Genomic DNA, 15,240 nt, shown 5'->3' on the forward strand with positions numbered 1-15,240 from the left:
AAATAATAAAGAACTAACTTCAGCATGTATCTTATAGTTTTTCATTCTCTAACAAAACTATATATAATACATTATTTCTTTCATTCTTAACTCTGCCTTGGAATATAAGAAAAGGTTGACTTTTCAGCTGATGACATTGATCCATGTTTGCTCTAAAACAGCATGGAAAAAATTGTTGATATTGTTAGAGTAAACTATTTTTTCATACTTCAGTAAGCTGGTCCAGAAGTTAAGTCTGCTCCCTCTACCCAGAGCAGGGGTCTGCAACCCGCGGCTCCGGAGCCGCATGTGGCTCTTTTACACCTTTGCCGCGGCTCCGGGGAGGATACTAGCGAGGGGAGGAGGCGCATTGTGTGCCCCGACACTCCCCACTGTGGCAGGTGCTGTACTGGCTGTGACGTCGCATGGGGGCGGTGCGAGCGTTAGTTTTGTGGCTCCCAGTTTTTTTTTCCTTCGGAAACGGGTCCAAGTGGCTCTTTTTGTCTTAAAGGTTGCAGACCCCTGACCAAGAGTAATGAAATTAAATGAAGAATGAAAAACTATGTTGAAGTACACTTACTTACTCATCAACTGTGCTTTCTTATCAGCTCTTAACTTAATTTAGTTTGCATTGACATTCTCTGCCTTTTCTGTGTCTTGTGTATCTCTGCTCTTTCATTAGATCCTCCTACTACTACCACTTCACCACCCACGATTCCATGGCTTCCTTCAACTGATGGCATCACAGGTTTAGCAACTCAGCCAAAACTAAAGCTTTTTCCAACATCACCATGGCCAGCAATGCAGGAAGACAATTGGGGCACTATCATCGGTAGTGCAGTGGGCGGGGCTCTTTTCCTGATATTTGTATGTGTCTTGGCTGGAGTTATCTTGTATAGGAGAAGGAGGACGTTCCGTGGTGACTACTTCGCCAAGAACTACATTCCACCATCAGATATGCAAAAGGAGTCCCAAATAGATACCCTCCAGGTAGAGGATGTGGATTCTTACCCTGACAGTGTGAAAAAGGAAATAAAACATCCTGTAAACAGTCACATAACTAAAGACTACTTGGGAGAATCTGAAAAAACAGACTGGAACAAAGTAGACACTATTAACAGGTACCAGGACAGGTATGAAAGACCAATGGATTACTATGAAGGTGGAACACTGGGAATGAAATACTTAGGTGAAGAATGTTATGAAGAAAATGAAGATGACTTAGTTTCACATGTAGATGGCTCTGTAATATCTCGAAAGGAGTGGTATGTCTAAAGACCACCTTCAAGTCTTGACTATACATAAAGCTCCTTCATTAGCTGATCACTTTCAGATTGTTTATACTTTTTCTTGAGGAATAGGTTTTTGAAGTTGATTTTCAAGCTTTTTATATTCTAACTTGACAATTGAAATGTAAAAACCTCATTTAAATGTATTGAAGCTGCTTTATTATTTTTTTCAATGCTGTACTACTGTCTTTCACAAGATATGAATTTTAATATAGTGCTTTATTTGGCCTATAGCACAAGATAACCAAGTGCTAAGTGGAAAAAGAAATTGTTATAAAAAGTTTGAAATGAAGCAACTGTCTTTGCTTGTGACTACAAATTTATGATCAAGACTTACCTTGATAGTACTTTTTGATCCATAATTCTAGTAAACAGTAACATGAAACTGATTCAAGTACAGAGCTGATCTAAGGTACACTTTGTTTACAAAAAAATTTATGACATGAAATATTCTGATGGCACAGTTTTTTCAAAGCTTTATTTTTAGGTTTTCTGCACAGAATTTAATACCTCTACATTTTTGAGCCTTGCCATTTAGATACTGTAGTAGGTGGTACCTTTTACAGATGACTTGTTGCACTGAACCTGCTGCAATAGACTTTTCAATGAATAAAGTCTTGCAGCATAACAGGAACTTATATTTTTACACTGCATTTTATTTCCAAGCACTGGGATGTAAGATTCCAATCACTTCAGTTTTGTTTCCAGACTCATCCTTTCCAGAAGATCTATTAAATGTTATTTCAATACGATACAAACAGTTTACCCTACCTAAATGGGAAAAAGTAATGTTCAGGAAATATTAGGTTTCCATAACATTAATTAAGCACAGAGCTACAAATGCATTGAGTTGAAACCCAGATGCAACTTCTGTATTTGAATGGAGATGCATTTTAAGAAATAAACTTTTGGCTTTTCACAGAATTTGATGGTACAAGAAGTATTTGGACTGTCTAAAGAAATGTTGGCTAAAAAGCAGGGAAGCATTAAATGCAGGAGCAAATTTAGACTTTGTAAGCATTTGTCACTATGAAAAGCATGGCATATTTTGAAAGAGAAGGATGAAACACTTTGGCTTAAACAGAAAATATACTATTATGGTATATTTCATATGAGGCATTTTGAGAAATTTCTGCTGCTTGAAAAGAATTGGAGTAGTGCAGTAAAATTACTATTAAAGTAAATTATTAATTAATAGATGGGAGAAACAAATATATGTAAGGAGGGATTTTCTCTGAAGGACATAGGAAATAGAGGCAACTGTGTTGTTTAAAAATACATCTCACATATAGGCTTTAGAATACCTAGTTGGTTGTGTAGAGAATATAGCACAACCAATAGGAGCCCATCATACTTGCTTAGAAGCAAATCCCATTGAAAATCTTACGTTCAAACATGCTCAAAACTGAAAAGGTAGATGAGTGTTTGCTTCAATAGAAACTTCTTTAAAACACTTGCATATGAAGAATTAGATGAATTTGGTAGCATGTGTACAGACAATATTAATGCTTTTTAGCTTCCCAGTAAAAACCTTGGAAGTAATATGAGCACATTACATAATGACTTGCAGTATTTTAGAGCTTTTCAGTCAGTACAGTATCTGTATTAAGGTGCAGTTTTGACAGCACACTGTGACTTGGTTGCTATGTCTTCAGAAATGTGACTGCAGTTGAGTATAAATACATGAAACAGGTTTTCTACGCGTCTCTATCACATTGATAATTTAAGTGGTAACACTATTTTACTTCACCAAAGTATGTCTTCAGTACATTTGGAAGTAAAATTATTAAACCATGCTTGCCTGTGAACTCAAGTGAGTTTCAATAATTGCTTCATGGATCTGATCCATCAATGGCTGAAGTTCTTACTTCAGTTAGCTTTTGATCAGGCCACAAGGTAGCAGGTCCTAATTTGTGTGTGTGTGTTGTTGTTTTTTTTAAAGCTAGCTCATGGTCTTAGGAACATCTCCATTGTAATGCCATACTTTTCTGTAAGCCCTCTAGAAAGCTTTCTTGTAACACTCAAATTTAGAAGCAAGTACCTAATATTCTGTGTTTTCAATATAAATTTGTTAAAATTTGATCAAGAGCTTTACAGTTTAAAATGAAGAGGTTCATACTAGGTTTAAGATGTTCAGTGTTGCAGTGTTTTTACCTAATGTATGTTTGGTGTAAATACAGAATTGATTGTAAGTATGAATAGTTGTGTGAAATAAATCTTTTGTTAAATTAATTTCTTGAATGCAGGTCATATGCACAAATGATGGAAAGGCATATAAAATGTAATAGAGGTTAGATTTGTGGTGAGGAAACAGGTAGACTAGAAAATGAGAGCTGAATACAGAAAAAACTGTTGAATTAGTACTTCTATATAGCATCTGAAATACTTAACTATATTGGTAAAAGTGTTCATAGATTACTTACTAGTCAACATAGCTGTCCTTGATGACAGATTGTACATTTTGTACTCCATAGTCTAGGTAAATTGCAGAGAAAGCTGTAAGGCTACACTTAATTTTTAGCTGCAGAAAGTTTGGTCTGCTGTTTTGCTTGAAGTTGCCAAATTATTTTACTCTGTCAACTATGGAGAAAAGTTGATAATGATAAACACAAGACTTGAGTTGCTCTTGCCTTCAGATGACTCTACACATATAAGAATCCCCAAACAAATAGAATCCATACACAGTACAAATATGGATTGTGCCCAGTGTATTTTGTAGTACTATTTCTCAGCATGTCCAGAAAACATTTGCTGCTGTAGCCACCAACATGCCTTTAGTGTTTATATACAAAGTAGCTATCATTGAGATGATCCTTGTTTAAAATCAAATGAGCCAGCACAAGTTGATTTCCAGAATGAATGAAAAACGATTGCAGCATAGCATAAACAGTTTGAGTTTTGTGAGTTGTATCAGCTGGGAGACAACCTAATACATAGCTATGTATGTATGCTTTGTGATGAAGATTGTATGCTTGTGTGATGAAAGCATATGTGCCTATTTTGTCAATGCTGCTAAATATATGTATACTTTGGTGTTCGTTGGATTAATAGCTTGGGAGTCATTATGCAGTAGCAAACTTCCAGACACTCATTCTTTGCCAGTTGGTTGTTGCGCATTCCATTCTTCCTGAGAAGAGCTGATTTTGCAGCTTGCTAATGATTCCCAGGCAGTCTCCCATTCACGCAGTTTTCAGAGTCAATTCTATGTAGCATCAGTAGAATTGCATTGTGTGCCTTCAGACCATTCTTTGGGCTGCTAAGTCAAAGAACTCAGTTGATAGTATTCTGCAGTTTGCAAATTACATTCAGTGTGTAATAAATCACAAGTCCTCATGAATATCGATATTGAGTGTGAGAAGTACTGATTGTTCAGTTGGGAAATAGATTGGAAAGGGAAGGTGTGTACCAGATAAGGGCAGATCATACTTAATATTCATATTTGCCATGGATGAACAGGCTATCTTGGGTAGGGGAAATGCAGTAGTGTGGCCCAAGTGAGCTTAAGTTAGATCCCCTGAAAGCAGTGGCCTTTTTCTTACTTAGTTTTTGCATTGGTTAGCCTTGGTTTCAATAAAACATTGTCTTGTATAGCTTGTCCCTGTATACATTTGTTGATGCAGGTGTGGATCTTTCCTCCAAGATGGAAAAAAAAAAAGCAGTTTGGGGTGATAGTGTGAAAACTCTTGTACCGGGAATGGATTAAGAAGTACCCCACCTGTACCTTCTGCTTTGGATTTCATCCTCCACAGCCACATTTTGCAAAAGGGAAATCATAGGGACAAACTACACACCGTGTGTAGTTGAGACATGTATAAGTAATACTTTAGGTGGATTTGGGCCATTGGTATATAGACCTCCGAAGTCTAGACCTTTCCCCCTTGGAAATGATGTTATAGGAATGTGTGTTTTTTCCCATTCTTGCAGCTGTCTAAAGCTTTTCATGGCAGTGTTGCATGTTGGTGAAGCAAAAAGCTGTGCATGCATTCATCTATTCTGAGATATGATGGAGATAATGCTAAAGATATTTTCAAATACTTCTGAAATATTTAAGCAATGATTTGCACATACAATACAGGTAACACATTTCATGTAACAGAGTAACTGGGCAAGTAATTAACTTGCCACTAAAGGGTAACACTCTTATTGACCTGCCACTGTGGTCCACTTCTGCTATGATGAGTCAATTGTGAACATTTCTAATGTACCTGGTACAGTTCCTGATTTTCAACATGTCATTGAAAAAAGTTACAGGCCTTCAGATTTTTACAGAGATTTTGTTTGTGTTTTAAGTAAAATAAAACAATGTCTACTGATTTCTACAAAAAAAGATACAGCTAGCACATTTGATAGTAAAATTAGATAACTTCAGATATCGTTGTTTTGTCCTATCTCAGGGATATAGAATAAGCAAAGTTGCTTTGGTAAGTATAACTTCAGTAGCCTACGCTTTTGCATTCTTAAAGTATTAGATAACTATTTCTAAACCAGACGGAACTTTCAGTATAACTGCCATTTATTTTTGTATGTTGTTCTTATGCACAGTCTAAAAACAAATGGTTCTTTTTGTAGATTGAAATACAAAAGTTTGCTATGCTAAAAATTACTTTTCCAGACATTGTTAAAGGCATCTGTCTCAAATACTTAACGCCTTGTGAGTTAAGAATTGAAAATCATTTTCATGTCAACATATTTTGATTCCTCTTTTTTCATCTTTAAAATTTTAAGACTGTATGTTCAAATTCTGCCTTCAGCAATCATTTTTTAATATTGCATAGCTGTTTATGACACGCATGCAGTGGAAATGATAAATTGTAGATTCCACAACATGTTTAACTCAGAGGCAGCTAACTTTATTTCTTTTTCCTGAATTTGAGGAGTTTTGATAACGTGACTTGTCGCTTGAAAATCATAATGCATGCTGAATTACATTTCAGATGTTCCATTTAAGCAGTCGTCATCAGTAGCTGTAGCTGGGGCTGTAATAGGAGCAGTACTTGCTCTGTTTATCATTACCATCTTTGTGACAGTACTACTGACTCCCAGAAAGAAAAGGCCCTCTTACATGGACAAAATGTAAGTTTTTTGTTTGTTTCTAAGCTGATATCCTTGCTTTCTAAAAAGCTTGAAGTGTTTACTCTCCCTTTTCTCATGCTTTCATTCTATTCTGCTTTAAGGCACAGTCCCTGTAGTGCTAATACAAAATGTCAGCATACACTACTCAAAAAATATATACCTAGTCTAAGAACTTTATACTATCACAAATTAAAAATTATTTGTGTTTCTAATGTGTTTATTTTATTTTATTTTTATTTAGAAAGATCTGTAGACTGCTTAATCACAAAACTCTGTAACCAGTATACATTATATACTTATTGAAAAAGCACAGCTAAAATGATGCCATCTGCAGCGATATCAGCAAAGGCTAATTGTTATTTGTAAAGTTTGGCTTTTATGTTTCTGTTGAATATGTTGGTGGTGGGTGGGTGGAACCCCTAAAATAATATTGTATACCTGCCTCTATACGTTGTGCACCTAGAAGTACAATAAAGGTGTTGTTAGGTTTAAGAAACCATAGTGCTTCCCTTTTAATTTCTCAATAGTCTCTTACTGGCTATTAAAAATCTAGCATCTTTCTGACTTTCTTTATAGATATTCTGTTGGCTTTTAGCTTTAATTAAAAAAGAAAAAAAGAATGAGTCTCTGTTTCCTGCTGGGTGGGTGTGGGTGTGGGAGAGATAAACATGAAGATGATCTAGAAATCATTCATAGTTCTGAACTTCATAGACTGAACTTAATTCACCTTCAGTTCATCCAGCAATGTTAAGCACTACTTTTAGAGATTTTGTAAACTAGTTCTGTGAACTTCATTCAGCTGACCTGAGGGTCATAGTAGATAGCTCATTGAAGATATTGAGTGAGTGTGCTAGTGATCATTAGGAAAGGAATAAAACTACCAATATCCTAATGCCATTATAGAAATCTCTGGTGTGGCTGCATTTGGAATACTGTGTACAGTTTGGGTCACCTCACCTCAAAATGGATATTGAAGAGTTGGAAAAGGTTCAGAAAAAGGGCAACCAAATATCAAGGGGATGGAACGATACCCTTATGAGGGAAGATTACAGCCTTTGGAACTTCTTGGTTAAGAGAAAAGGCAAATAAGAGGTGACATGATAGAAGGTTGCAAAATCAGACATGGCATGGAGAAAGTTGCAAGAGAAAAGCTCCCCCCGCCCCAATCATAAGACTAGAACTCCTCAACATTCAATGTAGCTGAATGTTGGAAGATTCAGGACAGATAAAATAAAGTACTTTTTCCATAGTTAAACTATGGAATTCTCCCCCCAAAGTAGCAGTGATCGCCACCAACCTGGATAGCTTTTAAAGAGAATTATACAAATTCAGGGAGAATAAGGCTGCCAATGACTACTAGCCAAGATGGCTATACTCCAAGGTTGGAGGCAGCAATGCTTCTGGAAACCAGTTGCAGGAAATTGCAGGAGGGGAGAGTGCTCTTGTGCTTATGGTCCTGGTTGCAGTCTTCCCAGGTGCATCTGTTTGGTCACTGGGCTAGATGGGCCACTGAACTGATCCAGCAGGGCTGTTCTTATTCGATGTGCTCTGTTTCTCTTTATACAGGTAATGCCTGACAAATCTGTTGAGTTATTCAAACCAATGCCATTTAAGAATTTGTTGCAACTTGCAATTTTATATTGATGGCATTTCCTATTATATGACCAAGGAAGTTTCCGTTTTACTTGTTTACAGCTGTAATCTACACTTGATTCAATTATTTCTCCAATAGTGGTGACTAAACTCCAAGTTTTCCAATGCAGGATTGATCTTCCACCAACACACAAGCCTCCGTGTTCATATGAAGAAAGAGCTCGTTCCTTGTCTCAGAAAGAAATAATTCTTCCAGTAAGTTATTGATGAAGCATACTTCCAAAGTAAAAGGATCTTTTAATGTTGCTTAATACAAATTGATCTATAGAAGATATTCAGTTGACATAAGACATTATTTTGTTACTCAATTGATATAGTATATTTCTGCCAGCCAGACTTCTAAGTAATTACACTAATCTATTTAATTCCCATATAAGGGTTTAATCAGGTTCTTGAACCTCAAAAGACTGTTAGGGGTTTATCCCAAGCTGGAGTCCTCTTTGAGAACGAACCTCAGATTGCATTATATATCTGAGTAAATGTATATGTGTCTTGTCAAGTCTGAAGGGTGCACGCTCATGAACTTCATTACATGTCCCTTTTAAAATACTTGAAAGTGAGTGTTGAAGGAATTGCAGGTAGTAAATCTTCTGCAACCCCATCCCCACAAGAGTTCTACTAAGACTCAAGGCAGAGTGGCAGCAAATCTTTAGGGGTGGGCAGGGGAAGGTGGAAAAATACTTGTTCAGTCAACTTTATTATTAAAGGTAAAGGGACCCCTGACCGTTAGGTCCAGTCATGGATGACTCTGAGGTTGCGGCGCTCATCTCGCTTTATTGGCCGAGGGAGCCGGCGTACAGCTTCATGTGGCCAGCATGACTAAGCCACTTCTGGCGAGCCAGAGCAGCGCACGGAAACGCCTTTTACCTTCCTGCTGGAGCAATACCTATTTATCTACTTGCACTTTGACGTGCTTTCAAACTGCTAGGTTAGCAGGAGCAGGGACCGCGTAACAGGAGCTCATCCCGTTGTGGGGATTCGAACTGCTGACCTTCCGATCGGCAAGCTCTAGGCTCAGTGGTTTAGACCACAGCGCCGCCCGCGTCCCTCAACTTTATTATAAGCCTACACAAAAGTTATTTTAATTTCACCCCCACCCCCATTCAAAAGAATGCTCACCCACTACCCACTGAAAGTAATGAAAAGTCTGGGCCACATACTTTGATTCAGCGTAACTCATAATGGATTTCTGTACCACATTAATTGGCTTTTCAGGAGTCCACATTCTGTATTGTTATTTAACCACCCAAATCTACTGTTAGGTTCTTCTATGGCTATAGAAACCAACAGGATCGGAGGAATGCAGCCACTCCAGATAAAGCTAGAGTTAGCCCTAACAATATGAGGCAGTAATCTTGCTAGCCTGCACAGTCAACAACATGGTCACCATTGCATTCTGACTAAGAAAATCTTATCAAAGGCATGCAAGTTTCTGGTCACTGAAGCTTCCAGTATAAGATTGTGTAAATCCTTGTGTTCCCCAACTAGCAGTTGAAGCCCCTGAAATACTGATGTGAAAGAATATTGTGAGCAAAACGAGGTTCAGGGTCAAGCTGCCTGGTTAAAAGTTCTAGACATCATCTAATAGTGACTAAATACAGTCTAGCCAGGCCCCCAGCACGCACCATTCAGAAGTAATCATGCAGTATTGTAGAACTGAATAGTGTTTGTTTAGTACACTATGAAGCAAAAAATGTTTGGCTTATATTATAAAATATCAAAGGAAGTAGAATAAACCCAGACAAAATATGACTACCAATCCAGAAAGCAGTATGACTCCATCAGAATCAAGTGATGTTCTAATGTTTGGCTAGCAAATCTCAGAAGAGACTAGCATTGTTAAGTTTTGGCATCCACTTGTAATGAAAGCTGATTGGCTTTGCATTAACTATTGCGAATTCATTGCATCCAAAACGACAGTTAAAATAGTTTTGCATATTGGAATCTTTACAGAATACAAAGCTGCTTCACTATAGTTGCCCAAAATTATGTAAGGATGAGCTGCAAGCAAGACACTTGTGTTTGCTTTCTGTGTTAAAGATTAGGCCAATGTTGGGTTGAGGTTGAGGTAGGGGGTTGGTATTCATTTCTGAGGTTTGGAGATACTTGTGTGCAAGTACCATAGAACTTTAAAAAAAAAAAAACATTCTCAATTCTTCTAAAATCAAAGTGCTTATGAAATTCTCTTTGTTTTTATTTTGTGGAATGATACCAGGTGATAAGAAGACATAAATGCATTCTTACTGTGTACATTGCTGTAGCTGCATGTGATTGTGGTATAAGGCACATTCATACCTATCTTAAGGCAAGATGTTTTCCTTAATTATTTTTTTAAAATATTTAGTGCCTTTCATCAAACTTCCATAGAAACAACAAAATAATACTATGCAAACAGAAAACAATTCAGCAGTAACTAAAAGCACAGCAGAGTGATTGTTAATTTCAAACTTCAACTGATACAAAACAAAAACTTGACTTTCTGGACAGCCAGCAAGGATGATACTCTTCACTTGGGGCAGAAGTTCTCTTAATACTGGGTTGCCTACAGAAATGGCCCTGCATTGTGGGGAGGTTAGACCTTCCCTACAACATGGATGAATCTGTGGCAGGTCCTCAGCATTAGCTCTTAAGTGTCAGGAAGATCTTGTTTCTTGAAGCATGTAGTGACTGCCCCAACGCTGGTCATCACAGCAATCTCAGTAAGTTTGGCACCCAGCAGAAGTCCCGATGTGCAGGTGGACTGGAGTACTGCCACTGTCATGCCTGCTACTTCTTCACTGGCCACAGCTGGTGCAAACATTTCAGCAGCAAAAGATTATGCCACAGATCGTCTACTGATGAATCCTTCTGCTTGAAGCACTGAGACAGAAACCACAATGCCTACTCTCAGACCTTCCCCACTTTTCCACATTGATCAGTCTTCTTTGAATCTTAGGATCCAGATGTTTGCAGTGGCTTAGAATCTGCTACTTGCCTTTCTCCCATCTAGGCAGCAAACAGTTGCCTGGTGTCCAAAACTGGGTGAAATGCAAGGTGCTGTAAGTTTTTATAAACCTGAGTTTTGAATGAGAAGGAGGACAAGGGGCCAGAAGAAAGGAAAATACCCTGTTTCTGAATAACAGTTTCATATTTCTGCCTCCAATGCAAAGTGTTGGTGTTGACCTTTAGGGCCCTAGCTTGGATTCAGGGTACTTGGAGGATAGCCACTCCCAACATGTACCTGCCTTAGACAGCATCAGCATCTTCAGAAGCTCTTCTCCAGGTGCCTCAGTCAGGTGAAATGTGCCAAATATTTACCAGTGGAAGTGCCTTTTCAGTAGTGGCGCCCTAGTTATGTAATGTCCTCTCCACACTTTGCACAATATCGCAACCTCTCCTGTGCTGAACAGCCTGGTCGTTAGGAATGGTTCCCAGAATGCTGGATTCCTCACCTCTAACCAAGGGCAAACAAGATAGTATGCATAAACTCAACCTTGTGCAACTCAGCCTTTCCGCTGAAAAACACTCAAGGAAGAGGTCACATGGAGTGCTGAATCAAGCAGAGGGAGCAGGTGCCACACATTCTTCACTGTTGGGTTTTTGCTTCAGATGACCCCTTGGTAAAAAATTGTCACTACTATATCACTTGGGACACGGGTAGCACTGTGGGTTAAACCACAGAGCCTAGGACTTGCCAGTCAGAAGGTCAGTGGTTCGAATCCCCGCAACGGGGTGAGCTCCCGTTGCTCGGTCCCTGCTCCTGCCAACCTAGCAGTTTGAAAGCAACCCCAGAGTCAGTCATGACTGGACCTAATGGTCGGGGTCCCTCTGCCTTTACCTTTACTATATCACTTAGTATGGAAGATTATGTCCATATGCAGAATAAATGTGGGCCTTAAATGAAGCTTTTCAACGATTAAATAATACTAAGTTTTGAAGAATACTGTAAAAGGGAGAATAGGCCTTCATTCAATATTTGTTTGTTTTTTACTGAGCTGTCTTAATACTGTTTTAAATTGCATGTTGACAAATATTAATGGTACTGAACGTGCATTATATTGAAGAAAGTATAAGTTACAGAAAGTCCATATCATTATACTATAAATTAAGTAATTGTATTTATTTATTATTTAGGATTCCACAGCGATTAGTACATCTAGTTTGAGTATTGTCATTCAAGGACATACCTTTTAAGAAGAAAGCAGTATGATGAAGAAGCCAGATAGATTTTTGTATCATACTTTAATCATCTATTTTGTTGTTTTTTTTAGAAGATGGTAAACTGCAGGCAACTGAGCTATGAAGAAGAAAATTCTTTGGCTCATGATAGCCATCAGCAAATGTGCCCAGCTTTCAAGCAAACAAATTGCAAAGACTGGAGCAGCAAGAAGCATCCTGAGCCAGACAATAGAAGAGTGTATATCAATCCCAGGGAACATTATGTTTGACTTCTCACCTGTAAATTGATGATCAAAAGTAATATGACTTTTCTAATAACTGTTTTATATCATATGGATTTCTAGCTTATATGATTTAGGTTCAGTGAATGCTTTGCCTTCTCTTATTGTGGAAAAAATGAGGCAAAGGAAATGGGAATAGTAGTAAAACTCAAATTTGTAGAGAACAGTGTTTCTTAATGCTTTACTACAGTAAATATGTCTACCACAGATTTCTGTGTATTTTGAAATTTCTATGTATTTTTATTCAACTCGGGGGTATAATGGTGAAATTAGAACCAATTTTTCTTAGCTATTCCTCTGAATTGTTTCTACCTAACTAACCCTATAATACTTACTGTTGTGAGTTTGTCCAATCTCCCCCACTCGGCAGCTTCATTGGCTGCTGCTTTTTGGAGTATGGAAAGTTGCATTGCAATGACATTGCATCATGTGTTTTGTAATCTTAGATATTACTGGAAGGGAGAAGAGAAGGCATGGGGTCTTGGCATTTGGCTACAGCCATGAATGTTTGTAAAACAGTAAAAACCAAGTGCTCATTTACTGATTCGTTGCCTTTTAGGAAATGCTGGAAGGTGTTGCCTACTTCATAAATGGACGGTTTTGCTATTGCCCTGGGTTAATGCTAGCCGAAATCGTTACCTTGCCATTTAAAACAGTGGAGCACAACTTTTCAGTATTCACTTCCATACCAGTGATTCTTACCTGAATCAGATTTTTTTTAGTCATTCGCTTAATCAGTCATACCAGAAGTAAAAATTGGAATATTGAAAAGGTAAAGAGTGACTTCATATACTACAGAAAGAGAAATAAAAATAACGTAGCAAAAATAAAATGGATAAGCTGTTTGTTTTTGTTCCATTATTTACATGAGTGTAGAAAACAATTTAACAGGGAACCTGGTTGGATGCAGTTTCCCCTGAATTTCCCATATTTAGTATTTTTTAGCTAATTTCTTCGGCCCAATTATGTGTAATCCCGTAGCCATAAAGGGCTCCTACATTCAGTCTTTTCATTTACATTGCAAGGTGCATCGACCAGTTACTTTGCTGCTTTGTTCTCAAATGTAGTAAAAGGTTGGCTTCACCTAATGTGTCTTATTTAGACCTGCAAACAAGTGGGGAGGTCCTACCATGTTGCCAATAACAGGCCAGTGGGAGGTGTAGATAGTTCTACAAGCCTACATTTCATTGGTTTTCATCCTTATTATGTGGAACAATGTTAAAGGTTCCATGGGGTTTATAGAAATGCAAATAGGCCTTTGAACAGAGTTTCAAGTTTATTGCTGAAGGTAAGTAGCAAAATAAATGGCAAGTAACCTTGAAATGCAAATTATGTACTAAGATGTAGCTTTTATGTAAAAAGCCTGGCTAAGTCAATTGTGCCTGTACAAAACAAATGCATTTCAGTTCTATATGTACAGAGGTGTAGCGTGATTTAGGTGCACGTTTGCCTACATGATTTTGTGTTTTGAGCACAGAGCTTAGAAAAATGGGTGAGGTGTTGTATAGGGAGATTAGTGAATTTAGAGCAGACTATAAAGTTTCAATAAAGATGAATTTGATACACTGTTTTAAGGTCTTGTGTTGAAACACTAAACACACCTTCATATTTTTGTTGCTTAAAAATGTATAAGTGGTTTTGCATTTTAAACACAAACAAACTTTGTTTTTAATACTTATATACGTGCCAATATCAGTTCGAAGAAATGTGAAAGTAGAAAATTTGCATTGAACTATTCTAAACATGCCTGGGTGGATAGAAGAAGTTGTTACATTTATTTCTGCATAATAAGCAAAATAAATTGGACCCAAGCAGGACGAGTGGATTGGGCATTGGTTTTATGTATGTTCCCACCCCCATGTAGAGATTCATTAAGATCTGGTCTAAATCTCTGAGATTTGCCACCTGAGAGGTCTATTTCAAGACTCCATCCTCACTGGGTCCCCTCTTTCAAATTTAACTGAACATGTAGGCATGACAGAAAGGGATTTACAGAATTTGCCACTAGGCATTTTTTTGAAAATATGCAGCAGTGTCTGTGTCAAGAACCATGGAAAGTGTAGTTCCTGTGGTTCTTGCCATAGGCATTAACTTGCATTCTCATAGCACTGCTTAGGGCCCAATAGATTCAATGCTGTGAGTTGTTCCAACCATTACCAGGTAAGTTTGCAAAAGAGCAGTGGCAATGGCAATTCTGGTAGGGTGACAGCCCTCACTGGGCTCAGTCCAAGTCATGGGTTGTATTGAAATACCTGGAAACGGAATCATATAATTGGGGTCCCAAAGGTCATTACTCCAACTGTCTCCTGGTACAGAAAATTTACTATGATAGCAGTGGCCACTTATCAGTGATAAGTGGCTGTCCAGCTTCTGCTTTAAAAACCTCTAACAGGAAAATCCACCACCTTCCAATTGTCAGATAGCTTGTAACACTTGGAAGTTCTTTGTAGTGTTTATCCTATTTCCTTTTTCTTGTAATTTTTCTGGTGGTTCCCTTGCTGCGAGAAGTCAAGTTTCAGGGAACCAGGCAGAGGGCCTTCTCAGTAGTGGCACCCGCCCTGTGGAACACCCTCCCACCAGATGTCAAAGAGAAAAACAACTACCAGACTTTTAGAAGGCATTTGAAGGCAACCCTGTTTAGGGAAGCTTTTAATGTTTAACAGACTATTATATTTTAATATTTTGTTGGCAGCCGCCCAGAGTGGCTGGGGAAACCCAGGCAGATGGGTGGGGTATAAAATATATCATCATCATCATCATCATCATCATCATCATCATCATCATTTCAGAATCAACAGCAGTTGAAG

General features: G+C 38.0%; 1 protein-coding gene across 4 annotated transcripts in view; it reads left to right on the forward strand.

Moving 5' to 3' along the window:
• The window catches only part of NECTIN3 (nectin cell adhesion molecule 3), a 42,402-nt gene extending 28,401 nt beyond the window's left edge, over positions 1-14,001 (forward strand). For 2 of the 4 annotated variants that reach the window (XM_028726736.2, XM_028726740.2), the window contains one exon: positions 662-3,500. In XM_028726736.2, the coding sequence (XP_028582569.2) occupies positions 662-1,254 (593 nt within the window). In that variant the 3' untranslated portion in view covers positions 1,255-3,500. Of the gene's footprint in view, positions 1-661; positions 3,501-6,202; positions 6,342-8,104; positions 8,190-12,244 lie in introns of those variants that run through there. The other 2 variants (XM_028726737.2, XM_028726739.2) reach the window with 2 other exon arrangements.
• Positions 14,002-15,240: the final 1,239 nt, after the last annotated feature.

The sequence above is a fragment of the Podarcis muralis genome, chromosome 4 (assembly GCF_964188315.1).
Source record: "Podarcis muralis chromosome 4, rPodMur119.hap1.1, whole genome shotgun sequence".
Taxonomy (NCBI): Eukaryota; Metazoa; Chordata; class Lepidosauria; order Squamata; family Lacertidae; genus Podarcis; species Podarcis muralis.